This window comes from Verticillium alfalfae, genomic scaffold (assembly GCF_000150825.1).
Source record: "Verticillium alfalfae VaMs.102 supercont1.5 genomic scaffold, whole genome shotgun sequence".
NCBI classification, from domain to species: Eukaryota; Fungi; Ascomycota; class Sordariomycetes; order Glomerellales; family Plectosphaerellaceae; genus Verticillium; species Verticillium alfalfae.
The window spans coordinates 45,390-71,459 of NW_003315034.1; the positions used below are offsets into that span (position 1 = coordinate 45,390).

The following is a 26,070-nucleotide window of genomic DNA, read 5'->3' on the forward strand; positions in this document are numbered from 1 at the left end:
AGGTCCATGCTACCAGTTCACATTGTAAACAGTTGATGCACTAAGCGGGGCCCTTGGGACCTTGTGTGTTGACATGATTCCCGAAAAGGCAACTCCCGTCATCATATGTTATCACAACAAATGACTGATTGAACTCTTCGATATTCTTCCTTCGCTCCTCCTCTCACGATAGCGATTCGGTTCCCAAGAGATTTTTTTGTTTTTGAATGCGCTAGTTCATGAATGCGCTGGGCACCGGCTCCACTCACTCCGCGAGCTCGATTCCTGATTTCAACAAACATAACACCACGTTGCAACCCCTCCTTGATGTCGCAAATGAAACGCCAGTCCAACATACTGGATCTTCTGCGAGATTCTGACACTGATGAAATATCGGATTGTCTCATGGGCTTTGACTTGGTTCCCGCTGCCACTCAACAAAAAATGCCTACACCCAAGAAGATGCGCGGGAGACCAGCGGCGAACAAGGTGACGAAGCCGGCGCAAGCTTCATCTGGTCGTACGAGTAAGAGGGCAACAGCGATCGCGGAAACTGCTGCGCGAGAAGCCTTGTTAGAGAAAAGTACAAACCACATCGCCGAGAGGACTACGAGAGGCAGATCCGCACAAGGAGACATATCCGTGCACGCTGCAGGTTGCGACACTACGATTACAGAGAACAAGCCTGTGCTTGGTCGGCCAAGAGGCCGTCCCCCAAAGGCAAAGAATGCCTCTACCTCGAAGAAGGATGCGCCGCTTTCTCAGCTGGCAGAGATACCGGAGACGCAACAGATGGCCACCGTGGCTATTGATGATATTGGGAACAAATTGGAGGAGAAGATCGAAAGCCCATTGATGGACCAGTCTCCCAAACAGCCTCCACTGTCCCCGGCGCAATATTCCTCCAGGGCCCTCTCTCTGAGCCCTCGCAAGCAGTATCCCTCTTCTCCCAGTCGCGAGGCAAGCTCCGCACAACTGCGACGCCGCATAGGCGATCTCAACAACAAATGCGACAGTTTGGAGGCCAAGTACTGCGATCTTCGGGAGCTTGTCGTCAAGGAAGCCGAGCGCAATTTTGATCGTCTACAAAAGCAGAGCGAAGAGCGCGCAAGAGGTGAGCATGGCCCTCTAGTAGGCGCAAAGTAATTGCTAACCTTGGCCAAGTCGCTAGTGCTCTCATATCCAGTCTGCAAGCGGACCTTGAAATACAACGAGGGCTTGCGAGAGAGGGTCGGATTGATAAGACCCGCCTGGACCAGTCAGAGGAAAGAGTAGTAGAGTTGAGCGCCTCGCTGGCCGAAGCTCGAAAAGAAATCAAGAATCTGTCTGCAAAACTATCCGCAAGCAGGACGGTTGATGCATCGACTGCCAGAGTTCCGGGCGGTGGCACAAAGGGCAATCACTCTTCAGCTGCACTTGTCGTTGGTCCAGATGCTGTTCAAGCGGCACAAATGAAAGATGACCTCTATGCTGACTTGACGGGCCTCATTGTGAGGAACGTCCGACGCGAGCCGATTGAGGATGTCTTTGACTGTCTTCAGACTGGAAGGAACGGTAGTAAGCAATATCCTAGCAAGGCTTGTGAGATCATTCAGCTGACATACTGTAACCGATGCAGCTCTTCATTTCAAGTTATGTGTACAAAACGAGGTCGCCAGCGAAAGCTATGAGGAAGCACAATTCACGTACATGCCGCAACTTGACGAGAGCCGCGATCGAGAGCTTATCAATCTCCTTCCCGAGTTCCTGACGGATGAGATTACCTTTCCCCGCCCTCAAGCAGCAAAGTTTTACGCTCGAGTCTCTAAATCATTAATGGAACCTCCCGAGTAGGGTGCTGGCAGTCAAAATCGAAAGAATAGTGAGGGAGGAATTGGTCGACTGGAAGCAGCTGGTTGTCACGGAGTCTGGTTGATACCCCTTAGGAATTATCTTTCCGTAGTCTGACACGATACTTATGATGTCTTTGCCCTCTGATACACTGGGAAAATTCCATATGAATGAAATCGGCCTGGGTGAAAGGCTATACGCAGCCATAAGTCTGGGAGTGCCATCGATGACAGGCCCTCCGGGTGCAACGATGTCAGGGACAACACGACAACATGCAACACCCTGATGGACAACGCAAATCAACCCCATGTCCCTTTTCGCCTAGCTCAAAACATTCAGTAACAGGAGAAAAGCAGTAACTATGCTTACGGTTCAGCTGCGGCATTTACTCAAGACAGACAACATTGTGTCTATCCAAAAATCGACGTGGTACCCAACTTCATGGAGGTGAGGTACCTAGATCATCGGGTGGCGGGACCCCACGCCCTGAGGAGGCCCCGCTAATGTAATGGGTGCAGCGCGCCGTGTCACGCCCTGAACTTGCCAGTAAGGTGTCCTAGCGCGCCATTGAGGCAGGCACCAAATCTAGGGAAAGCTGTTCTTGTTTCCAGCATTTGTTGGCTATACCTATCGCTCCTTCCCCCGACGGTCACGCATACACCCAGTGATACCCTCTTTCTCCCCTATTACACTGGTTCTGGCTTGGTCGACTATTTTTTTCGTCATTCATTGGTTATGGCTACCTTCTGAGCGAGCTTCTGCATCTACCAATCCAACTAACAAGCCTCGTTTCCCATTCGCCATGGCCGTCTTCTCCCGCGTTGGCTTCCTAGCCATCGCCGTGGTATTCCACTTGGTGTACATATACTCTATCTTTGACATCTACTTTGTCAGTCCCGTCGTTTCTGGTATGCGACTCATTGGGGTACGCCAAACGCCAGATGTGAAGGCACCTGCCGACCGGTTGGTCCTATTTGTTGGTTCGTTTGGTTTCGCTCGACCCAGAGGTCTGTCTCGCTGACTGTTTGGCCACAGGAGATGGCTTACGTGCCGATAAAGCCTTCCAGTCCTTTCCAGATCCCTATCCGAAAACAGACGACGATCTCGTCCCTCGCCCCCTCGCCCCCTTTCTACGCTCCCGCGTCTTGGAACATGGCAGTTTCGGGGTTTCGCATACCCGGGTACCTACCGAGTCCCGACCAGGCCATGTTGCTCTCATCGCCGGACTATACGAGGATGTGTCGGCCGTCGCAACTGGCTGGAAATTGAACCCCGTCAATTTCGATAGCGTCTTCAACAGAAGTCGGCATACCTGGAGCTGGGGCAGCCCCGACATCTTACCCATGTTTCAACAAGGCGCCGTACCTGGACGTGTCGACTCTTTCACGTACGGCCATGAGTTCGAAGACTTTTCGTCTGATGCCATAGAGCTGGATCTTTGGGTGTTCGATCATGTCAAAGACTTTTTCAAGGAGGCACAAAGAAACGACACACTCAGTGCGGCTTTACGCCAGGACAAAGTCGTGTTCTTCCTACACCTTCTCGGTATAGACACCTCGGGTCATGGATATCGCCCATACTCGAAAGAGTATCTGAACAATATTAAGGTTGTCGACAAAGGCGTCAGGGAAATTACTGAAATGATCCAAGCCTTCTACGATGATGAGAGAACGGCCTTCGTTTTTACCGCCGATCACGGCATGAGCGACTGGGGAAGCCATGGCGATGGTCACCCTGACAACACGCGGACGCCATTGATTACCTGGGGTTCGGGTATTGCGACACCGCGCTTGCACCCTGGAACGACTGCACCCGGCCATGATGAGTACTCATCAGACTGGAATATGGATCATGTCCAGCGTCATGATGTGTCTCAGGCTGATATTGCGGCCTTGATGGCCCACCTGATTGGCACCGAATTCCCGGTGAACTCGGTTGGCGAACTTCCTTTGCCCTACCTTTCCTCTAGTATTAAGGAGAAGGCACGAGCGTCTCTCATCAACGCGCGCGAGATTCTGGAGATGTACCGCGTTAAAGAGGAGCGCAAACGAACGCAGGAACTTCGTTACCGGCCGTTTCGTCCACTAAGTGGCGCAAACCAAGGCGTTGAACAGCGCGTGGCCGAAATTCAGAACCTTATCGATGCAGGTCGAGACGAGGAAGCGATTGAAGAGTCTGCAGCCTTGATCAAAGTCGGTTTAGACGGATTGCGATATCTCCAGACCTACGACTGGCTCTTCCTACGAACCTTGATCACACTTGGGTACCTGGGCTGGATAGCATTTGCCCTCACAGGCGTCATTGATTTGCACGTGTTGAATGGCTCGGAGCCTCCATCGAGAACAGCCTTGGGAACGCTCGCTAGCACGTCCTTGCTGGCCGTGCTTTATGCATCTTTTTTCATCTCCAGTTCTCCTTTCACTTATTACGCATACGCCTTCTTTCCCGTTGTGTTCTGGGAAGAAGTTTATGCTCGTCGTCGTAGCCTTGACCGAGGCCGACATGTTCTGTTTGGGCACATAGCCACTGGTGGCGGCATTGCCTCGTTTCTACTCAATGGAGTGGGTTACATTGGCGTCATTGTGTCCCTGGTGAGTGGTATACCCATTCAAATGAGAGCCAAGATGTTAACGAGAGCATAAGGCCCTGGGCTACATTCACCGCGAAGTTTTGACTGGCCTATACATCCTCGGCAGCCTTTGGCCTGCAACATACGGCATCGGCTTTCTACAGCGGCACACCCTGCTTTCCCTACTTTGGTTTATGTCGTGCCTGGTCATGAGTATTTTTACGCTGCTTCCTGCGAACAAGGTCGAGAACACAGCCTTTGTGTAAGTACATCGTGAAAGTTTAATGATTCCTAGCGTTCGTTATTGATGATGACACAGTGTACTTGGAGGCCTTGCAATGGCAGCAATTGGCTTGGCATATCTCGGATTCGAGGATCGACTTCTTGCCGCACCCTCGACAAAAAATCAGACAATACAAAGGACAGCGACGAAACTACCGATAGCTAGGGCATTGACAGGGGTTCAGGTCGGTCTTGTTCTATTGGCAGTCATTGTCACACGCTCTAGTTCTCTCTCACTGCAGGCTCGGCAAGGTCTGCCGCTAGGCAACCAGATCACAGGCTGGATTGTCATGGGTATGTCGAAATGGCCAGTGCCTAGAACCATTACTAATTCAGTGCCAGTGGTGTCGATGATCATGCCGCTCGCTCACAGAATACAGCCTAACAACAACTACATTCACCGGCTGATGGTAATGTTCCTGACATGTGCGCCGACCTTCGTCATCTTGACAATCTCGTATGAGGGATTGTTTTATGTAGCCTTCAGCACGCTCCTCGTCACGTGGGTCAGCCTTGAGCATCACGCACATGTTTCCGAGCGTCTTCGACAGAGGGGCCTGCGTACGACGAAAGGCAGAGAGAACAGCTCACCTCAATCGAAAGTTGAGGATTATCGACCACTCAGGCTTCCAGATGCCCGCGTGGCTCTCTTCTTCTTCGTTCTATTACAGTCGGCATTCTTCAGCACGGGTAACGTAGCTTCCGTGTCGTCTTTCAGCCTGGAAAGTGTGAATCGGTTGATGCCGGTATTCGACCCCCTTTGGCAGGGCATCCTGCTTATTGTCAAATTAATGGTTCCTTTCGCGCTCATATCCGCCAACCTTGGCATTCTGAATGTGAGGTTGGGGGTGGCGCCGTCAGCATTGTTCATGCTGGTCATGGGAATTAGTGACATTCTCACCCTCTACTTCTTCTGGGTTGTCAAAGACGAGGGGTCATGGCTAGAGATCGGCTCAACAATCAGCCATTTCGTCATCGCCAGTCTGTTGTGTGTGTTTGTAGCGCTACTGGAAGGTGTCAGCGGGCGTTTCATTGCGGGCATTGAGGTGGATGGTCACGACCTGGTCGACGAGGCTTTCACAAGAAAGAAAGAGGTGGGCGCCAACGGTGGAGAGATCACCAACAAACGCCCTTGATGAGCTACTAGGGTTTGATCGACCAGCGAGAGGATACACGGAACTAATCCCAATCCATCAGCCCATGCCGGCTATGTCAACAATACCAGGCACGGGAACGTACGGAGGATTTAAGCGGCATGATTGAGGAGTAATGAGAACGGATCGGATACCGGAGCACATGCCAAATTCCTCACACCACACAATCACGTCGGCTGATGATACGGTGAGGCTTGGGAAAGTCCCACCATGCTTGGCTGTGCACAGATTTGGTAGGCATGTGACAGGTTTTATGTACAGGACCGGGGTGTTCCTGAATCCTGAAAGGGTAATAGATGCGGGTGACCGTAGCAGGATCCTCAATATTAGGTGTCGTAGGCACGCAGGCTCCGGCTCGTCTGCATTTGGACCGACTTGCTTCAGGTACCTACCTACCTGAAGGACACTACCGTGTGCCAGTGCGATGGGTGTTCTGCTGCCAGGTACTGTCAAAGCCATGAATGGCATTTGCACCTCCTTGTGAGGTGCCTTAGAAAGACACAGTTTGTTCGGAATAATTATGCATTGACGTTCTGTATCGTTTGGTTTGCTTCAACATGAGCAGCATGTCGAAACCCGCTGATCCATAGGTTGATGAACCAGCCGGAACCACGCAAAGAACCGACGTGACTGAGGCTTCGGGGAGTGAAGGCTCGAACTCACGTGCATGGGATGGAGTGTACCTTCTACGTATGGCTCAGTATGCGCACACGCGTGCTGTTTTCAAGGCTAATACTCTCAATCATGGCTCAATCTTGATGTTTGATTTCGGAATACATGGTTTCACGATTGCCGACCACGAAGCAGTAAGACTACAAAGTCACTCGCGAGAGTCTCGACGAGGGCGGAAAGGGGGCCAGGGGAGAGTGTTGGATTCTACGTTGTGTGGCCAATTCAAGTTTGAAGCTTGTGAAACCACAGGAACGCAAGGCAGACACAGGATCTGTACTGCATGTGTAGCCGTCTGTAGGCTTAACCGAAGATGAACAATTGCAATATATATTGATCAGCTTTGCGCTGGGATCTAGTCGAGATGATGGGACATCAAGAGAGCTTGTGCTAATTGATGTCTACCTATTCATACCCAGGTACCTAGGTAGGTTAGATAGGTAATTACCTACCTAGGTAGGTAGGTAAGTAGGTCCTTCGGACAGGACAGTGATGAACACTATGGCGCTTGAAGCTAGACAGTGCTAGGTGCCCAGTACGGTCCCGGTGGGAGGGGGGCACTCCTCCTTGTGCTAACGTACCTCCCGTAGTAAGGTACCTTATGACGACGAGGTAGGCCCCTATGTGTACTCTGACTAGGCACCTAGGTAGATACCCTACCTATCCACTAGGCGCCCCCTGATTACTAACATGGGTACCATTCAGAGAGAGGTGGGATGAAGTACCTGGGTTTTACAGGTAAAGCAACTAGATAATAAGTACCTCCCCACTTGGCATGACCACGCACCCACCACCTGGTAATGGACAGAGGCCAAGCCTCTTCCCAGGAGAAGTCGGAAGACACCAGGCCACCCTAAAGCAGGCTGTGCAGATCGCCCAGCCCCTAAGGTGCTGCCTCAGGGCAAGCCCCTCCCTTCGTGCCTACCAACCTAGTCGGTTATGCCCGCCATGCTGACCTCCGTACCTGACCTTACCCTAGGTACCTATCTACCTACCTTGCCTACCTTCCTAGGTACCCTGTCTACTACAGACACTTGGCATGGGAGGAAATACAGAGAAAGCCTGATCAACGAGGATCTGACCTTGACATCGACATAGGCAGACAATCTCTGATCTCAAAGGGTAACCGATACCTGGGATATTTCATTGTACATTCTCGTCCATCCTTGACTCCAAGGGTGTTCCAACACGACTGACGATTGAGTTGTAAGCGGTCTAGGCCCCATACCGTCCACTGTACTGTCGCCCAGTGCGAGCGCATCGACCCCCGCAGGCCGCCCGACCCATCCGTCGCATGTGAGAGTCAGAGGGCAAACAGGCCAGACACGCAGCAGCTAAGAGAGAACCACACTGGAAGCGACACGGCGAGATCCCAGTGACCGACCTACAATACAATCCATGGACGTCGACATGTCCTCATCGGACGCCCCGGCGGCGCACCCGCAACAGCAGCAACAGCATCAGAATCAAACAGAGCCACCGAGCTCCAACTCGCCATCGCAATCAGAGACGTCCAACCAGCCGCCCAACAGTGCCGCGGCCATCAGTGCCGCCGCGCAGGTGAGCTTTAGGAGGTTCGCATCCCACACCCCTCCCTCCTCCCCTTCGCCGCCTGTGGAAGATGCTGTCACGGTCGCACAGTTGTGCGGAACGAGGCGAATCCGCAATGTAAAAAGACGACCGTTAGCTGACCATGACTGTTCTGTGTGAAGGCAACGTGCTTCAAGAGCATGCGAGGTACGTGGAGTCTCTCGCACCCTTTCCCCGCCCTTGGTTGCGCGCGCGTGTTTGAGCCGAGGCATCTATCTCACAGGAAATTCGCACCCGCTTTCATCAACGTCCTCCCAAAAGCGCGACCCCCGGCCGATAGTCCTGGCCTTGACTACATGATTCTGAATGCTACCGGTTGCGCTTTTGCTTTTCGATTTGTGTGCTGACTGATTATGCGCCTAGACTTGTCATGCGAGAAAGGTATTGCATTTTCCCAATGATGGCTTTCTCGCATTCTTGGCTGATCTTGGACCGTAGGTTCGATGCGATGCCGCGAGCCTCGGTGTGCCATGCACCAACTGCGTGGCCTTCCAGATCGAGTGTCGCATCCCCAACCCCAAAAGGAAGAAGCCGCAAAGTTCAAGCGGGAACAGAGACTCGGACAGCGAGAAGGGTGAAGTAACGCCTTCCATCCCTCCTCCCACCACCCTGTCCGATGAGCCTTCACCAAGGCCCACTGCAAACACTGGCCCGACGACCTATGCGCCGCGTACTCCGACAGTTTACCATTCGACCGATGGCACCCCGCCCATATCATACACTGAGTCGCAGGCCAGAAAAGAGGAGGTCGATAATGGCACCTACGTGAACCTGGTCATGAAGCCCAAGTTCACCCGCGCCCCCATCACCGATGCGGGCCGCGTCGCCTACCTAGGCGAATCGTCCAACCTCGCCCTCCTCGTTCACGACCGGCAAGGCTCATCTGATGTTGTTCATTATCCCTTGCCCGAGAACGTGCGAGGCTCCCGAGCCAGGCTGACGGAGCTCGACAATGTCGAGATCGATATCCTGCACCAACGAGGTGCCTTTCTTTTGCCACCACGAACCCTATGCGATGAGCTCATCGACTCGTACTTCAAATGGGTTCATCCCATTGTCCCCGTTATAAACCGCACCCGCTTCATGCGGCAGTACCGCGACCCCAAGAATCCGCCTTCTCTGCTGCTGCTGCAAGCAGTCTTGCTGGCCGGCTCGCGTGTATGCACTAATCCACAGCTGATGGACGCCAACGGCTCGACCACGCCTGCTGCTCTTACATTCTACAAAAGAGCGAAAGCCCTGTATGATGCCAATTACGAAGATGACAGGGTTACCATTGTGCAGTCATTGCTGCTGATGGGTTGGTACTGGGAGGGGCCAGAAGATGTGACCAAAAATGTCTTTTACTGGAGCCGTGTTGCCACTATTGTCGCCCAAGGATCCGGCATGCATCGCAGCGTCGAGCAGTCCCAGCTAAGCCGTTCAGACAAGAGGCTGTGGAAGCGCATTTGGTGGACACTGTTCACTCGTGACCGCTCTGTTGCCGTGGCGTTGGGGCGCCCTGTCCATATCAATCTGGACGATTCGGATGTGGAGATGTTGACCGAGGACGACTTTATCGAGGACGAAGCCGATCGCTCAAGTGAATACCCTCCGGATCCAATTCACGTGCAGTTTTTTATGCAATACGTCAAGCTATGCGAGATTATGGGCCTGGTTCTCTCTCAGCAGTACTCAGTGGCTTCAAAGGGACGGCAACGCAACGCCATCGACCTCACCCACAGCGACATGGCCTTGGCAGATTGGCTACAGAACTGCCCAAAGCTTGTGTACTGGGAGGTTGCGCGACATCACTTTTGGTCGGCGCTTTTGCACTCGAACTACTACACAACCCTATGCCTCCTTCACAGAGCTCACATGCCACCCAACGGCGTGGCTACTCGGTTTCCCGACGACTCGCCATATCCGTCCCGGAACATTGCCTTCCAAGCAGCCGCGATGATTACTTCCATTATCGAGAACCTGGCAGCTCATAAAGAGTTGCGCTACTGTCCAGCATTTGTGGTCTACAGCCTTTTCTCTGCGCTCATCATGCATGTTTATCAGATGCGATCGCCGGTTCCGTCCATCCAGCAGGTGACCCAAGACAGACTCCGCACATGCATGCAGGCCCTCAAGGAAGTATCACGCGTCTGGCTCGTGGGGAAGATGGTTTACACACTTTTCGAGTCAATCATTGGGAACAAAGTACTCGAGGAGCGTCTCCAGAGAGCAGCAGGGAAAAGACATCGCAAAGCGCACTCAACGCTGGCCCAGCTAGAGCAGCACCAGCACCAGCAGCACCAGCAACAACAGCAGCAACAGCAGCAACAGCAGCAACAGCAACAGCAACAGCAACAGCAGCAACAACCACAACGGACAAACTCCGACATGTCTAAACGGAAGTACGATGACATGGCAATCGATTTCAGTGTCAACACTCCAACGCCTCAGGAATCGTATGAGCGGTCGCGGCCACAAACACCCAGTCTCATATCGAAGAATGAAGGACAGAGCAACAACGTGGCGATGGCGCCACCGCTGGCTTCACCTGGCCACAGGCAGAATCCTGACACATTTATGGGCGGGACGTCGTCACGGCCTCATACAAGACCTGCGACGCCCTTCAACCCATCCTTTTCGGTTCCCGCCACGCCACCAGATCTGTATCTGGTGACACGCAACTCGCCCAACATCTCTCAGTCGCTGTGGGAAAATTTCCAGCCTGACCAACTGTTTCCTGATAGTGCTGGGATGCCAGCAATGCCACACACGTCACCTCCTCAGAACCACCAAGGCGTCGATTCCAGTATTATGGCTCAATTTGGCAACACTCACGCGCAACAGGGAAACATGCCCCATCAAAGGACAGTCGACCCAGGGAGCCTTTGCCCCATCGCGTTCATCGAACGAACCAGGGCTGGCTGGAAGCCCACTTCAGGCGCAGAACATGATGCATTCCAACATGACTTCTTTTCCACAAGGACCTGGTAGCCTATGGCAGCCAAACTTTGACGGTCTCGTGCCGGATGGACAAAGCCCTAGTGACAGCTGGAGTACAGGCTCTGCCCAAGGTCAGGCAGTACCGAACACCCTGAATGTCGAAGATTGGTGAGCTGCTCGTCTTCTTTCCCCAGGTACGCGAACTGACTAGTGGCACTTTAGGTTCCAGTTCTTTGGCATCAATAACGGCGATCTGGCATCGTTGAACATTGATCTCAACCAGAATCAAACGTAGGTGTGATGTAGCCCGCCTTGCCTTCGTCACCGGCTATTTATGAAGTGAAGAGATATCATGTTCGTCACGCAAAGCAGCTATCATTGCATTGGAACGGGAGAGTGTGGTCTCGTAGGGTTTGCACACCGTGTTGAACAAATGGCATGAGGGAAGAGAAGAGCGGGTTGCCTGAACATTGCTTACAAGTTACGTTAAAAACTCGTCAGGTGTTCAGCAGCTCCCAAAGGCCCCTGGCATTCGCATAGTGATCAGTACCGAGGCGTTGCGAAAGCCTTGTCGTGACTCAACAAACGAAAGATAATGGACTACCCAAAACCGACTTAATCATGCTGCGCTCAACGCCTTCAATGCTAGATAATGAACATACACCTTGGGCGCGCGGTCTAACGCCTGACCTTCGATTGGTCCCCGACTGTAGTCGCGTTTCTTTCCCAATGCAGGGCCAAATCGTGCCTCAATCTACATCCTAACCACTGTGTGCGTGCGCGACGCGCCCCCTGACTGTGGCGCCAGGCGCAAGACTCGTCGCCTCCTCTGAGCTGACCGCTTCGGAGCCTACTGGGTCTGCTGTGCTAGGGCCTAGCCCCCCTGGGCCGAGTAATCTGCCATCCTCGCTAGTAGCATCCGCCAACTCTATGAGATCCAAATCGTCAAGCTGCCGGTTCCCTCGTGGCCTTCCCGCGCCAGGCGTACTCGCGCTCGGACGCCTCGTAAATGCACCACGAAGCCAGGTCTCAACTTGTGCGGCAGCGCGGTCAAGTCCTGACCCGTGCTTTGATGCTGTCGTCAGGTCCTGGCCTTCGTCAAAAGGGCTCTCGACAATGACCGAAGAGTCGTACTGCTCCTGCTGCTTCCCGAATCCGATACGTGCCGTCTCGGAGCCCATGACGGATATGGACGGAAGATGCTCATCAATAGCGATGGCAGGGATGTGCTTCTTGGCCCAGGAGTTGAAGTAGTCCTTCTCCGGACCTGGCGCGCGTGCGTTTTTGCCCATGGAGCCGACACCGCCAGGTCGGCGCATCCACGACGGACGACTGTCAGTGCCAGTGCTGCCGCCGCGGCTTCTGGTTGAGGTTGACGTTGAGCGGCCGGGCGTTGTTGGCAGGACCGGTCGGTTACTGAGTGCACTCAGCCTTCTTGAAGACAATGTACTATCACATCCGGGGCTGTCCTCGTATGTCTCCATGACTGCTGAAGCGTCGAGAGACTGCCTCGGCGTTGTCATTGTGGAAGCTGTGTGTAGGCTTTTCTTGCGCCGCGGAGGGAAGTAGCCGATGGTTTTTCGGGACACTCTAGCGATTTCGACGGGTTGAGGAAAGGAATCCAGAGAAACCCACCGGACGTGAGTCCACAATGGCTCGCCCGGGTCTTCTGGTTTGGCTAAGTCGACTGGCGTTTGAGTCTTCGGTAGACTGAAAAAGTCAACTTGCTGGTGCGCCTCCTCTGAGGACATGTTGCCACGCGTATGGCTACTGCCTACCACCTCGGCGCCAATTTTCGCGTCAGGGGTAGGAGCCAAGAAGTCTACACCCTGGTGGAGGCGCGATGGCGGTTCGGAAGGCCTCCCCCGGATCTCGCAAGCGTCCACTGGCAGCGCCAGCCACCGGCGCATCTGTACGTCCCTTGACCACAGTCCATTCGTCCTCCTCAATGCATCCTCACGGCACCGGTAGCGGAGGACAATTCCGGCATATGTGTCGCTTGGCTGCACATGGTGAATATACACCAGCTGGTCCATCGGCGGTTCCTCTTGGTGCGTCTCTGCCCCAAATTCGTCCGAAGTCCTCCTCTTGTACTTCCCAGCGACATCCAAGCCGCCGTTCACTCCTTCATGGCTTTCCAGTATCGCGGCTGTTCTCACAGCCTTCAGTGCTGCCTGTCTTTGCGCCAGTGATCCGGCGGCGATGTCCTGAGCACTTGGCCGCGCATCCGACAGAGGCTGTGGTCCCCAAGTGTTGGATAGTTGCCTACTTCTGCCAGCATGTCCCTTTTGATTCGATCCCTGTCTGCCATTGGACTGAGGGGGCCCAGTTTCGCCTGTGATCAGTGAAGAGGCGAAGCCCTGGAGCGACGTCCAGCTCTGCGTCAGGGAGCTTTCTAACAAGCCAAGGGCGTTATGGTTGCGGGCCTTGAGTCCTCTATTGTCTGGCGGGTTGCTGGTAGACCGATGATCACTGCTGATGCCAGAGCGGCTGAAGGGCAGCGGGCTTGGGTTGCGACTCGACAGGGTGTTGAAGGACGAGAAGAGCGACGAGGAGCTCTTGGCAGTCGACAAAATGCCGTCCCCGTTGTCGTCCGTGCTGATAAGGCGGCGGTTTCGAGGACGCACAGCGGTCGTGTCAGCATCATGACCAGTTGGTAGGAGAGCTGATGAGCCGAGGCGCGACGGCGCCCGGCGAGATTCTGCCATGGCTCGACGCCGCAGACAATGACGTTCGCGTCCGGGACGTTGGAAAACGAGACAAGACTCAACAAGCGTCCTGAAGCATTGGCCACATTTGTCGCTGCATCGGAATGGGCGTCGTTGACGATGGCTCCGGTGGCGTCTTGGGGTTGGTTCGTTATCGTAGCGAGGGAGAGACGTTGGCCAAGCGTATTGCCGGGACGGATAGGGATAGGAAGCGTTGAGGGCGCTGTGTTGGGCGAAAGACTATGTCTGATAGCAGATAATCTGTAGACCCGCCAGTGGCATTAGTTTCGTAGTCGAAAGATGGGCCGTTCAGGTGTGCTTCTCGCCTGGGAAATCGTTGGATGAATGGCGTTCGTGATTGAGCTGGGAGACGACGTAACCTCTCAGGAGGTATCGGCCACGAAAGGAATAGGCCCAAAGGAGCTAGCTACCTGTGCGCACAGCTCGTACTGTCTGAAGTTGACAGCTTTCCCCACCACTCTGTTTGACCCGCAAAACACTAATGTTATGTTCTTCGGCATGCACTCGGGCCATGAGTTATCCAGTCGTTGATGAAGCTCATGATTTTTCGAGGGTAGCCCTGGGACATGACCCTTTGAAGCCGGAGGCCTCGACGACTGCTTCTCACACAGACATACAGACGCGCTCAGAAGAAAACCAGTTGGAGTATGTCTTGTCAGCACGGCTTTGTTGCACAAGCATCGCTTCGACCTCTTTAACCAGTCTGGGAAGACGCTGCCGTTTCCCATCGCCATTTATCTAATCTCACTCGAAGGGAGGGTGGTGATTGGGAGGGACATCATCCAACAAGAATACCCAACGAACACAACCTCCACCAGGAGCTACCGAATGTGTGCGCTTTCTCTACAAATACCATATCGTCGCTCGCTTACGCCATGCCCATCTGCATTGAGTGCAGACACCCAGTCCCGACGCTGTGGACGCAGTACTCTGGGGCTGGAGACAAGTCCAGTGGGCATAACATCCGGTTGACGGTATGCAAGAACTGCGGTCGGTTCTGCGACAAATATGTAGAGCATGACTTTGTCGTCCTCTTTATCGATCTCGTCTTGATCAAACCGCAGGTCTACCGTCATCTTTTACACAACACTCTCATGAAGGAGGATGACAGCTTCGATGTATGTGAATCCGACTCGACGATTACTCCAATGCGGAACCCATCTAACCCTCAGTCTCTTGATTCATCAGTCCTCCATCTCTCGCTTGGCAATTCTTCTCCTGCTTTTTGACGTGTACCTAACATGGGCACGCGTTGAGAAACAGACTGACCCGAAGACAAGCAATGAGCTGAGTAGCCTAGCTCAACAGTCAATTGTCTACCAATACATGTTCTTTCGTACGTCAAAATCCTGCCCTCCTTCACGAATCACCTGCTAACAGGAGCGCAGTCGTCCTCTGCGCGCTCTCTACATTGGCATTCCACATGAGCATTCGTTTCCTCACGTCCTCGCCGTTGTCGCCACTGGTTGTCCTCGGCACAATCCGCCGCTATCCACGGCCTAACTCAGTGTCTACGGCCCTACTTGTGTCGTCTTCGACCAAACTTTTCCCGATCCTGATGGTCATATGGCGTTATGACGTCCCCGCAGCTGCGCGGTCGCTTGGGTGGGCTGTGGTGGCAAATAACATTGAGGCCTTGAGAATACTTCTTGACTGTGGATATATCGTCGCCGCAGTGTTAGCCGCGGTCGGTGCTGTTGCCCGCTGGGCCGTCGGTCGCGCCGTACTCTGGATTGGGGGCCTGCGCGGCATTGACTCGGTTGGTGAGACCAGTATAGCAGACGACGGCAAGGCCCTGTGGGCGCTCCTCGTGCATATGAGGAATTGGGCTGGCCAGCTCGTCAGTGGATAGGGCAACCGCCGGCGTGCCTAGGCTGCAGCGAAGAATACAAGCTCCTATTGACCGATTTATCTACTAGGCTATGCCGTCGACCCCCTCGAGCAGTATTTCATAGCGCCATAGAAAGGCTCACGCTCTCCACGTTCTCGGTCTGGATAAGGCGAATTAAATAGTCGAGGTTCTTGCAATCTTCGTCTGATTCACCCGCATTTGTGCGAGCTGCTAGCCATCGAAACCTTAACGCCGTTGAAGTGTGCATCGATAATCGTACAGTGGCGGCATCTCCTTCGTCACCCGCCGGAGTTGCCCCTTTGATGACTCGCCGCCTCAGTGCTCCAGAAACTCCCCCCTCAGGTCGCTTCGTCGAGGCTCGATCAGGGGATGTAGCTGCGCCAGAAACGTAATGGCCCACATGAGGTAGCAGCTCACGAAGGCGAGGATGAGGGAGGATCGCCAGATGCTGCAGATGTGCTTCGTCAGTGATCGGGTCTGCCATGGTGACCAGGCGCGAACGTGACACCTACATCTGATTCTCGCCCTTCGGGGAGAGGAACCATGCAATCGCGCTGAGAGCAGCCACGACCACGAACCCGATTATGATGCTGTAGCTGTGTAGCCCGTTCGCATCAGTACGACAGCTACTTTCTGGAGGTTGTCGGAAACACAATTACCCTTGAGCCATCTTGGTTGACAGTTTCGGAATGCTTTAGTTAGTGGCGGTAGGTCGTTCGGCTGGACACGTCGCGTGAAGTGCTGCAGGTCAATTGCGTCGTTGCGAGATCGCGGTTGTCGAGTCCAGCTTGTCGAGCTCGCCTGCTAGCCCGCCTTCCTACCTCTGAAGTAAGGCGACATGCCCGGTGGATAAGGCAGCAGTGGGGCCTACGAAATGGGTGACCCTGTTAGTAGCATATGGGGGCGTCAGGTCTTGTGCATAAGTGTCTCAGAACCTACGTAAAGGTCATCCAGGACTGCCTAAAGGTTCCGACCGTACTAAGCATACAGAGCAAGCCTTCACAAGATTCGGGCGGTCAAAGCAGCGGTCAATTCCCTTACACGTTTTCAGCTACTCGATTCCAACCTTAGACCGAGTCCACCTCTCGATCTATATGTATGGCGAATGCCTTGTGCGTAGTATGACCCATACCCATGTTCTGAGGCGCTAAGCACCAATGCGTCGGTGCGCCATAACGCAGGCCTCTTATCAGATCGTCCGTGGCATGGTCTTCACGGGCAAAGCAGGGAGCTGACTCACCGTTCTTTGCTCCGTTGCAACCTCGGCAGCACTATTGACTTGAGTAAAAGTTTTGATCTAAATGCGAAAGTTGCTGTTTGTCTGTTTCACCGTGTCCCTTTCCGATCTTACGAAACTGCCGGAGGGCGGACGAAGGGCGGACGAAGACCTTTTCGACCTAAAGAGGGCGCTCATCCCAAACCAGCACATTTCTACCAGAAGCTGGGCACTGGCTTTCTCGTGTAACCCGCGATGCTCTTTCGAGCATCATGACCCTCAAACGCCTTCGCCCAGATAAGATAGGCCCGAAAGGCTCACATGTGAGGACTTTCTTGGTTCCCTGTGCATCTGTACTCGCTTCTGACCGCTGCACCTGCAGTTATTGCTTGGCTTGTGGTTCAACTCTACGCCTTGGCATGGGAGGTGTCACCTACAAGATTGGCATAGCTCTTTGCATAGGTACATCTCGACAAACATTAACAACCTGGGCCCTAAAAACGAAGAGAAGCGAAGGGCAGAAGATCGGCAGGTTGGTCTTCACCTTGCTCTAGATACCGCATCGCTTCTAATCATCGTACAGGACATTGTTGTGTCTGTGCTGCAAGCATCAGCAACCAGGCGAGATGCACAGGGTTATCTGAGAAAGTACGCCCCTCTGAACAAAACTCAGAATGCGGAACCCGGGGAGCAGCGCTCGAGGTCATTGCCGCCATCTGGATGGGCGACAGAATCGCCCGTACGGTCCATAAGTGACGCGCCTCAGTTCATACAAGGGAGCCGGCCTGATTCGACTAGCTCATTCGACGAGCCTTTTAACCTCGCCATCGTCAAACTGCGCTTGCCGCATATACTAGACGGTGACGCTTTACATGGCATTTCAAAAACCCTTTCGCAGCTTCGCAAGCTTGGACTTGTCAGCGTCATCGTCCTCGATGGTGGAGCAGACAGCTCTCGAAGTCTCTATAGACAACAAGCTCACAGGCTCCAGCAGGCACTGGATGTCTTTGGGCCTCCAGGAGCCAAAGTTGCAGATCAATCTTTCGCTCCAAAGTCGACCCGTGACCACAGCTTCATGCCCTCTAGCGTCGTGGTTCAATTCCCACAGGTGCTCATCAGAGCATTGCAGAACGAGGAGGTGGTAATAATACCTCCGGTCATGGTATCTCGAGATTTGGGGACAACAGATGCCGTGGACGCAGATGATGCAATCATCGCACTCACCAAATACTTTGCTGGGCTCCAGTTCATTGACCAACATGAATTGGAGCCACGGTTTGGACCTTCTTCTGGTGCGGCTGCACGCATTGCTTCTATCGAAAGGATCATCGTCCTCGACCCTCTGGGCGGCACTCCGATCGAGGGCCCGTCCGGTCCCTGCCACAGGTTCATCAATCTCGAACAAGAGTTTGAACCCATCATGAGGACGCTCAAAACAAGCGACATACCAGGAGCATTATACCCGGATCAGCTATCAACTTCGAATGCGATTCACGCAAAGAACCTCAATCTGTCCAAACGTTTGCTGACCATGCTTCCATCTACGTCGAGTGTGCTCATCAGCACCCCATCGTTGGCTGCTACTAAGACTGTCGAATCGCTCCCCACGGTCACGACTCGAAACCGACTGAACCCTCTCATACACAATCTCTTGACCGATAAGCCCGTCTTCTCATCCTCCCTGCCGCTCGAACGCGTGCGGACTGAAAAGAGTCCAGGTCAAGGCTACAATGAGACGCATGTCGCGACAGTGGTCAAGCGTGGAATGCCGCTTACCATCTTTCCTAACCCAACGAAGGAACTCTGGCTTCCTCCAAAGCCAGGTGCATCTCGTCTCAGACTTACGGACAAATGCATTGATTTACCTCGTTTGCAACACCTGATCGAGGATTCATTTGGTCGCAAGCTTGATCTGCAGCATTATTTGAACCGGGTCAACGATAATCTCGCCGGAATCATCATTGCTGGAGAGTATGAAGGTGGGGCTATATTGACGTGGGAGAAACCAGCTGGCTTGGACAACAAGACTGCATACGAGACTGGACGCTTTGTGCCTTACCTGGATAAGTTCGCTGTCCTGAGAAGTCGGCAGGGCAGTGGAGGCGTGGCCGATGTCGTTTTCAACGCCATGGTCAGAGGATGTTTCCCTGATGGTGTTTGCTGGCGAAGCAGGAAAGACAATCCGGTCAATAAGTGGTACTTTGAACGATCATTGGGTACATGCAAGCTCAATGAATCGAATTGGACGATGTTCTGGACAACTTCGCAGTTGTCCTTGGGAGATCCAAAGCTCAAGGACTACCAAGATGTTTGCTACCGAGTTGAGCCATCATGGGAGGATAAGCAGCGCGCTGCTGACTGACGAGAGGTGTCGTTTGAAGAGGATTAGAGGTATTGTAAATACAATGCAGCGGCAATAAGACAGCTAGGGAAAAATGCCATGGGCAGCTGATTGCCACTTTGTGTAATCAATTTGGGGACTTGGTGACCCCAGCCACCTCATCGTAACGCTGTCGAGCTTGTTGAGCCTGTGGAGACCGTGAACATGTAACCCCTGCCAAGGCAGACGCGCGCTCACACTAGCGCGATCACGTGCAGGCAATCGAGGTGCAGCGCACGTGCCTTGAATCCCTGGACTACGTAGTTCCCCTTGGAGAGCTTGTGATGATACTATCCTGCCTTACCTACCTTAGGCAACCTTTTATTGCGGAATTACCAGCTGCCAACAAGCACCTCATATCACGACGAACAAACCGCTCTGTCTCGCAGCAGATCGAGCTATTCCATAATAGCCATCGCGAGTTCGTTCATAAGCCCAAAATACGCGCTTGAGATACTTCAAGATGGACTTCAGCAACTTTGGGAAGAATATCACGTAAGTTCAGCTTCACTCGTATATCCAGTTTGTTCCTGGCTCGACTGGGCGACTCCACAATCCGTGACCTGACCGGATACCGCTATAGTTCCTTCGGGGCTTCGATCACCCCATTCGCCTCTCGCACTTTCCAATACACGAAGGAGCAACTTGGCCAGGCTGAAGATAAGGTATGGATCGATGCACATCACCTCAATTCGCGTTTCTTAGGGTGCGCACTGACACCTAGGCCCCCCTCATCTGCAGACCCAACTTCCGCCTGATTATATCGACTTGGAGAAGCGCGTCGATGCCTTGAAGATTGTGCATCAGAAGATGCTGGCCGTGACGTAGGTTCTATAACGGTCCAAATACCGAAACCCCCCCCCCCCCCCTTACACTGGACCTAGCTGACACGTGTTGCTCAGGTCTCAATACTCTAACGAGGCTTACGACTACCCCCCCAATCTGAAGGAGACGTTCCAGGATCTTGGCCGTACCGTGAGCGAGAAGGTCAGTCTTCTTTCCTCAGCCAGCTCCCCTGCGGAAGCACAAGCCGCCTTGACAGCCCCCCCCTCTGCAAAGCCGCAGCCCAAGACCTTTAACCATGCGATTGCACGCGCCAGTCTGTCCAGCAGCCAAGTCCTGCACCAGCAGCACACCGGTGCCGGTGAAGACCCTCTTGCGACGGCCCTGGAGAAGTATGCTCTCGCTCAGGAGAGCGTCGGCGAGGCTCGTCTTGCCCAAGACGCTCAGATCCAGAGTCACTTTCTGAACAGCTGGACAACTACTCTGAACACCAACCTCATGTTCGCCGCTCGCGCTCGCAAGAACGTCGAGAAGGCACGCCTCACACTCGATGCGGTCAAGGCTCGTGCTCACGGCACTACTTGGAAGCTCGCCCAGGGCTCCGTACAGGGTGACCAACCCCAATCTCATGAGCTTAGCCCTGAGGCCCAGGAGGAGATTGAAAAGGCCGAGGACGAATTCGTCACACAGACCGAGGAGGCTGTTGGCGTCATGAAGAATGTAAGAAACCAGGCTGTCTGACATGATTATGATCAAGAAGGCTAATTCGAAGATGAAGGTTCTCGACACCCCCGAGCCTCTTCGCAACCTGGCAGACTTGATCGCGGCGCAAATTGAATATCACAAGAAGGCCTACGAAATCCTAAGCGAACTGGCGCCTGTCGTGGATGGCCTCCAGGTGGAGCAAGAGGTAGGTCGTACGATGACTTTTGCGAATGGCTTGGAGTACTGACTTATTGAAATAGACCAGCTACCGGAAGAGTCGTGATAATGCCGCTTAAGGGGAGTAAATCGCAGCCGGAATGCTCTTGTTGATTTTTCGATACTCAGGGATCGGAACCCACAGTTTTGTAAGATGGCACGGCCGGGTCGTGCACGACCTCTTTTTGTCGCATTCGCTTGTTGGGTGTGCACGAGATTCCATTTCTGTAGTAGCTAAAGCTTCTCCTACTTGTGAACAATTACACCACTGAAATGCCTCGCGTGCCTGATGTGACTGGGATAAATAGCAACACCACAGCAACACGCTGAGATTCAAGAGGTTCTCGCCTTGATACTGTTGAAATCAAGCGGTATCATTGATGGCTGGGAGATCATATCGCCTGCTGAGTGAGTCCCATGGATGCGATATCTCACTGGAGGTCCGCCATCGGCATGCCCACGTTTGCATCTGCTGGGGAGTTTGGGCGAGCGGAACTCGAACTCTTGATGCTCAAGCCCCTGTGACCGTAGACGAGACTGAACATGGCCCACGCGCATCGGCGTCAACTATGGGTCCCCGCAGCTGGTCATCACGTGACTCATTAGTAATGGACCATCGTCCTCCGGAGCATCTCCACTTTACCAATCAGCTTTCGCCAATTGACCATCGAAAGTCTAACCAACAACTCGGTCCTGAGCTCAACTGTCGCTTGACATTGGATGTCCTGATCACGACCGCCAGTCATCACCACCCCTCGCGCATCCGACGATCGACAGACAGCCCATAAAGATGCGGCAAACATTCCGCCTCCTGGCAAGCGTCCAGAAGGCGCGCTACCTTGAGCCCGGCACCCCGACAGGCCTTACAGGTCTCTGGACGCACAACAGCCCCCGGTCCGCACTGCTCTACCTTTACGGAAGCACCCTCGACAGGCTCAAGCAGATGCCCGAGTCTTCCCTCTACCGCCAATCGGTTGAAGCAGTGACCAAGCACCGCCTCGCGCTCGTTGAGGCCGCCGTGCCGCCGGGCTACGAGGAGTGGAACGCCGAAAATAAAGACTTGTCCCAGAAGCTGGGTGGCAACCCCGAGCAGTTCCGGGTCGCCAGCGGGCGTCTCGACGGCAGTGAAGCCCGGATCGTCAAGCTGGGTAACAAGACGTTTATTGTCCGCAAGCAGCACGAGGAGGGTGATATCCGGCTTGAGGAATGGGACGGCGAGGCTGATGAGGGTCCTGGGTCTGAGGGCTTGAGAACGGAGGCTGAGAGGGCTGACCAGAAGGTGCTCGCCGAGCGCAAGGATCTCAGAGCCGAGGAACCCTTGCAGTGGAAGGAGGAGCCGCAGCTGACGGCGGACCAGTACGCACATCTATCTCCCTGGCGCGTCAATCGGGTATATCGTTACTGACTAGATACAGGATCGCCGAGCTTGAGATCAAGATCGGGGCGGGTCTGATTGAAGAGGTCATCCAGGTGGCTGAAGGCGAGCTTGGCCTGGTTGATGCTATGGTCAGGTCCAAAGTGTAAGGCTGGACTACTGCACGTACTCTTGGAACTCACGCTAACGTATTCTGCAGTTGGGAAGATCTGGAGGAGAAGCCTGCCGAAGGCCAGTGGACTGCATTTGAGCGCAAGTCCTCTTAGACTGTTTTTGTTACCTTGTATGGGTGTATACTAGTTCAGACGAGGTTTCGAACGTGCATTTTCTGCCCCACCTTCAGGCTTGCGTTTGTAGACGATACACCTCTAGGAGAGCTATGCCGTGGAACACTACCTACTTTCCTCGTTGTTGCGGGCACCTTGCCAGCCACCGAATCCTTCGCCTCTCCAAGCCCATGCCACGACGTAGTGATCAGCGAGTAATTGCCATTCCTCTACCTCATCAAGGCCCTCAAGACCGTTGACTCGTTCTCTTTCCTGGGACGACACCCAGTTTTCCCAAATGTACTCGATAGTTTGCGCGCTCGCATGCTTGAAGCCTGCAGTCCGGAGCCGGGCCTCCTGGTCCGCTGGCAAGGGGTAGCTCTCTAACGTGGGCATCCTTATCCTTCGAGCCGCCAAATTAGAAATCATCATCTTCCCGAATGGGTCATGAGGCCGAATAGGCTCGTATACGACCAAGGCGAGGTTCTCAATTTGTTCTGTAAACCATTTGACCGTATTCTCGGCAGCTGAAGCTTCGAGATAACAAAGGCAGCATTCTGATATCAGCAGCGTAGGCGCGTTCTTCTTCAAGCCCTTCAACTGCGAATGTCCGCCTTGAGGTAGCTCACGCAAGTCAATGCCATGGCAATAATACTCTCCGCCAGAAGGCGGGCGACAGCTCCATGATCCATCCGGCTGCGGTACCTGTTCGCCAAGGACTCGCCTCATTGGAGGTATTGCCGACACGAGGCGCGACTTTTTGGTTACAGTCACGGGAAAATCCAGCTCGTGATATACCAGGTTGTGACACGCCCGCCCTCCGAAAATACGGAAAATGCGCGTGTCAGTGCCTGCGCCAAGCGAGATGATCTGCCGTTCCTTCGACTGGATCGGAAACGAACGATCATCCTCGGCTAGGAATGAGTCTACAAGTTGGTTGAGCGCACATGTCCTGGTGTATGTGCCTGGCTACCAGGTCAGCCTGCGTTCAAGCACGAGAACGGCATGTCGGTAGGGAGAAGGACAAAACTCGCCTCTGTTGATAATAGGCAGACGACGTGGCGCCAGCGACGCTTGTGTTTCGACAAAGTACTGGGCAAACGGGTCCTGGAGATAGCCAAGCGAGACGGCACTAAGACGGGAGGCGGCCGCATCATCGTCAGTGCCTTGGATGGCCAGGTCATTGGTGGCTCGCGAGGGGAAGCCTGGGGGGCCTGCGGTCCGACCACGCCCGCGAGCAGAACGAGCTCCGCGGAGTGACAGGAGATTGGGTATCGTATCATGAGACATGCTCGTTCGTTCGCTTCTCAGTAGGCCGAGTTTTCTTCACTGTTGTGTATTGTTTGCTAGCTTTGTAGCATGTAGTGGTAGAGTGATTGCAAGTGTAGCTCTGAGTGGTGGGGTCCTGATTACTGTCCAGTGTCACAAGTGGCCACAGATATGTAGCTCTTAAGGTAGGTAAGGTAGGGATTACTGACACCTGAACCATGGTTGTTATTGATCTTTGAGGTCGCAATCTTCGCGCTACGTCATCTGGGTTGCCCGTAATACACTTTCTCGCCTGTGCAGCAAAAAAATTGGCTCTTAGTTTAGTGGCGCGTGCAACCGGTTCATGAACCATGCATGGGCTTCCTCGGTCGTACTGAGGAACCTGCTAAATTCGTACAAATTCAAGGCTTTCAAAGCAGAAGTACTGTATTGAGGCAGAGTTGGTACTCTTAACCTGGGATGTATAATGGTGAAAATGAACACCAGAAATAGAGTATGGGGGTCATAGTCTTTGGACGCTCGAGCGAATTGTAATCAATATCCGATCTGCCATCTAAGGCTTGTATCCCGATGTACCGCCATTTGCCCTTTTATTGTAGCGATCTACTGCTTGCTTATCTGCGGCGCCTCCCCATGTGCACATTAGATGTTGACTTGCATGCTTTCCTAGCATGCAAGAAATGAGCGTCTAGCAGAGAGGTTACGTGTAGGTGGTCTTCGAATCAAGATCTGGTCTCGTTAGATGTGGAGTATGCGCCGAAGGCCTGAGGCCATATCGGTGAAGTCTTCTTGAAGTCTAGCAAGTATGAGATTCCCTACGAGCTCAAAAGATGCCTCGTAGAAGCTAAGCAGCTATACGCTGTGCCTTTAAAATGAAGAGCCACGTTACGACGTCTGCTTGTATTTGGCGGCCCGTTCATGTCACGAGGAATGGAACATAGACCCGGCCTGCGCCTTGCCTTCTCGGCATGTCTCGTGGCATCAGCCGCCAAGAGGCTAGGTACAAGGCTGAACATCAAGAATCCTGCCTTAGCCCTGAAGATACATACCTTAGGTAGATAGGTAAGGTGAGCAGGACTCTCTCTGGCTTGGTACCTGGTGGCGAATGTGCAAAGCGGCTTCGCTGGCAGAGTAATGGTGTACAACAGAGGCTGCTACCGGGTGTCTGGACGAAGACACTATCCATCCCGTATCGACCCTAGGTACCTTGAAAGGGTAGATAGGAAGAGGCTCTTGTAGGCGTGGGCGAGGTTTCACTATTCCCCTGAATTGAAACAATTATGAGTGGCACAACAGTGCCTAAGGTACCTAGGTAATTCGGGAGTAAGCTCAATGACAGGCTGCTATGTACCTAGAATAAAGTACATTACCTCACCTCTGGCAGGTAGTTAGGTAGACACCTACGTAGGTAGACGGGTAAGCAGGTGGCGATGGAAGCTGGAAGGGGCTGTACAGCTGTTGCCTTGCACGACCCCACCCGACTGTGCCGCAAGCCTGGCGCTTCGCGACTGCTGTCACGTACCAAGGCCAATTCGCAGTTCATTCTCATCAGTCATTCTTACTTTCATAACTCACCTCCGAACTTTAGCTTCCCCCCAACCTTACGTCTCTTGAGCATCGCTTTCATTCACAATCCTCATTCCTGCTTTCTTCTTCAAATTTTGCGTTCTAGCCACCATGCTACCCGTCAGCTCCGGCGTCGCTATCGCGACCGCTGTCTACGGAAGACTCGCTGACAGTCCGGTGTCGCTCTCCAAGAGGGACACCAACACCTCGCAAGATCAGCTCCCACCTTGGTCATTGCTTATTGTTCTGATCGACTGGATCATCTTTCTCCCTCTTCTCATCATCGTATGTCTCTCAAGTCGTGCCAATCGTGTAAGACCTGTAATGCCAACTCGACTGACCTGATAGACCTTCTACACCTTCCAGCGAGTCTTTCCCGTGCTAGCCATGGTCGAAGATGAGAACGATACTGCTTACGACCGAATCTCCCTGGATGACGACGAGACTGCATCCTTCGCTGATGATGCAGCTCTCCACAACGGCCCGAAGAAGGTCCCTGATGCTCCTGGCGCTTTCTGCTGGCCACGCTTCTGCTAGCCGTGCTCCTGTTGTCCACACCCCGGTGGCCGCACTCTTCCCATTACCTCGAGCATCCGGGCCACCACTCGTCTGGTTCGCTCTCATGGCGGATTCGGTGCCTTCTTCCGCGCTTTTCCTGTATTTTCGCCTATACGCCTGCTGACTTCCATCATTTTGGTCCTATTTATGCTTGGTGCTC

At 53.5% G+C, this 26,070-nt stretch overlaps 11 protein-coding genes across 11 annotated transcripts; 9 read left to right on the forward strand and 2 right to left on the reverse strand.

The window, feature by feature from the left end:
• Positions 1–423: 423 nt before the first annotated feature.
• VDBG_04341 (conserved hypothetical protein) lies at positions 424–2,010 on the forward strand (the record flags this gene model as incomplete). Its single annotated transcript, XM_003004689.1, has 3 exons — positions 424–1,093; positions 1,144–1,536; positions 1,598–2,010. 3 exons carry the CDS (start codon positions 424–426, stop codon positions 1,810–1,812), a joined length of 1,278 nt encoding a protein of 425 aa, XP_003004735.1.
• A 601-nt stretch (positions 2,011–2,611) lies between these two features.
• VDBG_04342 (GPI ethanolamine phosphate transferase) lies at positions 2,612–4,644 on the forward strand (the record flags this gene model as incomplete). The annotated part of the gene is made up of 3 exons (XM_003004690.1): positions 2,612–2,789; positions 2,845–4,400; positions 4,453–4,644. The coding sequence occupies 3 exons, from the start codon at positions 2,612–2,614 to the stop codon at positions 4,642–4,644; spliced, it is 1,926 nt and encodes a 641-aa protein (XP_003004736.1).
• Positions 4,645–5,451: 807 nt separating this feature from the next.
• Positions 5,452–6,173, forward strand: VDBG_04343 (GPI ethanolamine phosphate transferase; the record flags this gene model as incomplete). The annotated part of the gene is made up of 1 exon (XM_003004691.1): positions 5,452–6,173. One exon carries the CDS (start codon positions 5,452–5,454, stop codon positions 5,794–5,796), a length of 345 nt encoding a protein of 114 aa, XP_003004737.1.
• A 1,720-nt stretch (positions 6,174–7,893) lies between these two features.
• Positions 7,894–11,290, forward strand: VDBG_04344 (cutinase transcription factor 1 alpha; the record flags this gene model as incomplete). Its single annotated transcript, XM_003004692.1, has 4 exons — positions 7,894–8,043; positions 8,512–10,760; positions 10,900–11,163; positions 11,218–11,290. The coding sequence occupies 4 exons, from the start codon at positions 7,894–7,896 to the stop codon at positions 11,288–11,290; spliced, it is 2,736 nt and encodes a 911-aa protein (XP_003004738.1).
• Positions 11,291–11,756: 466 nt separating this feature from the next.
• On the reverse strand, positions 11,757–13,703 carry VDBG_04345 (conserved hypothetical protein; the record flags this gene model as incomplete). The annotated part of the gene is made up of 1 exon (XM_003004693.1): positions 11,757–13,703. One exon carries the CDS (start codon positions 13,701–13,703, stop codon positions 11,757–11,759), a length of 1,947 nt encoding a protein of 648 aa, XP_003004739.1.
• Positions 13,704–14,599: 896 nt separating this feature from the next.
• On the forward strand, positions 14,600–15,576 carry VDBG_04346 (conserved hypothetical protein; the record flags this gene model as incomplete). The annotated part of the gene is made up of 3 exons (XM_003004694.1): positions 14,600–14,842; positions 14,988–15,060; positions 15,113–15,576. The coding sequence occupies 3 exons, from the start codon at positions 14,600–14,602 to the stop codon at positions 15,574–15,576; spliced, it is 780 nt and encodes a 259-aa protein (XP_003004740.1).
• Positions 15,577–15,891: 315 nt separating this feature from the next.
• Positions 15,892–16,246, reverse strand: VDBG_04347 (conserved hypothetical protein; the record flags this gene model as incomplete). The annotated part of the gene is made up of 3 exons (XM_003004695.1): positions 15,892–16,024; positions 16,089–16,172; positions 16,236–16,246. 3 exons carry the CDS (start codon positions 16,244–16,246, stop codon positions 15,892–15,894), a joined length of 228 nt encoding a protein of 75 aa, XP_003004741.1.
• An 818-nt stretch (positions 16,247–17,064) lies between these two features.
• On the forward strand, positions 17,065–19,154 carry VDBG_04348 (amino-acid N-acetyltransferase; the record flags this gene model as incomplete). Its single annotated transcript, XM_003004696.1, has 3 exons — positions 17,065–17,115; positions 17,175–17,324; positions 17,376–19,154. The coding sequence occupies 3 exons, from the start codon at positions 17,065–17,067 to the stop codon at positions 19,152–19,154; spliced, it is 1,980 nt and encodes a 659-aa protein (XP_003004742.1).
• Positions 19,155–19,483: 329 nt separating this feature from the next.
• Positions 19,484–21,129, forward strand: VDBG_04349 (BAR domain-containing protein; the record flags this gene model as incomplete). The annotated part of the gene is made up of 6 exons (XM_003004697.1): positions 19,484–19,667; positions 19,756–19,837; positions 19,914–19,996; positions 20,075–20,675; positions 20,734–20,865; positions 20,921–21,129. 6 exons carry the CDS (start codon positions 19,636–19,638, stop codon positions 20,954–20,956), a joined length of 966 nt encoding a protein of 321 aa, XP_003004743.1.
• Positions 21,130–21,666: 537 nt separating this feature from the next.
• On the forward strand, positions 21,667–22,586 carry VDBG_04350 (NADH-ubiquinone oxidoreductase 29.9 kDa subunit; the record flags this gene model as incomplete). The annotated part of the gene is made up of 3 exons (XM_003004698.1): positions 21,667–22,232; positions 22,292–22,396; positions 22,451–22,586. 3 exons carry the CDS (start codon positions 21,667–21,669, stop codon positions 22,515–22,517), a joined length of 738 nt encoding a protein of 245 aa, XP_003004744.1.
• Positions 22,587–25,463: 2,877 nt separating this feature from the next.
• VDBG_04351 (predicted protein) lies at positions 25,464–25,889 on the forward strand (the record flags this gene model as incomplete). The annotated part of the gene is made up of 2 exons (XM_003004699.1): positions 25,464–25,637; positions 25,701–25,889. The coding sequence occupies 2 exons, from the start codon at positions 25,464–25,466 to the stop codon at positions 25,887–25,889; spliced, it is 363 nt and encodes a 120-aa protein (XP_003004745.1).
• Positions 25,890–26,070: the final 181 nt, after the last annotated feature.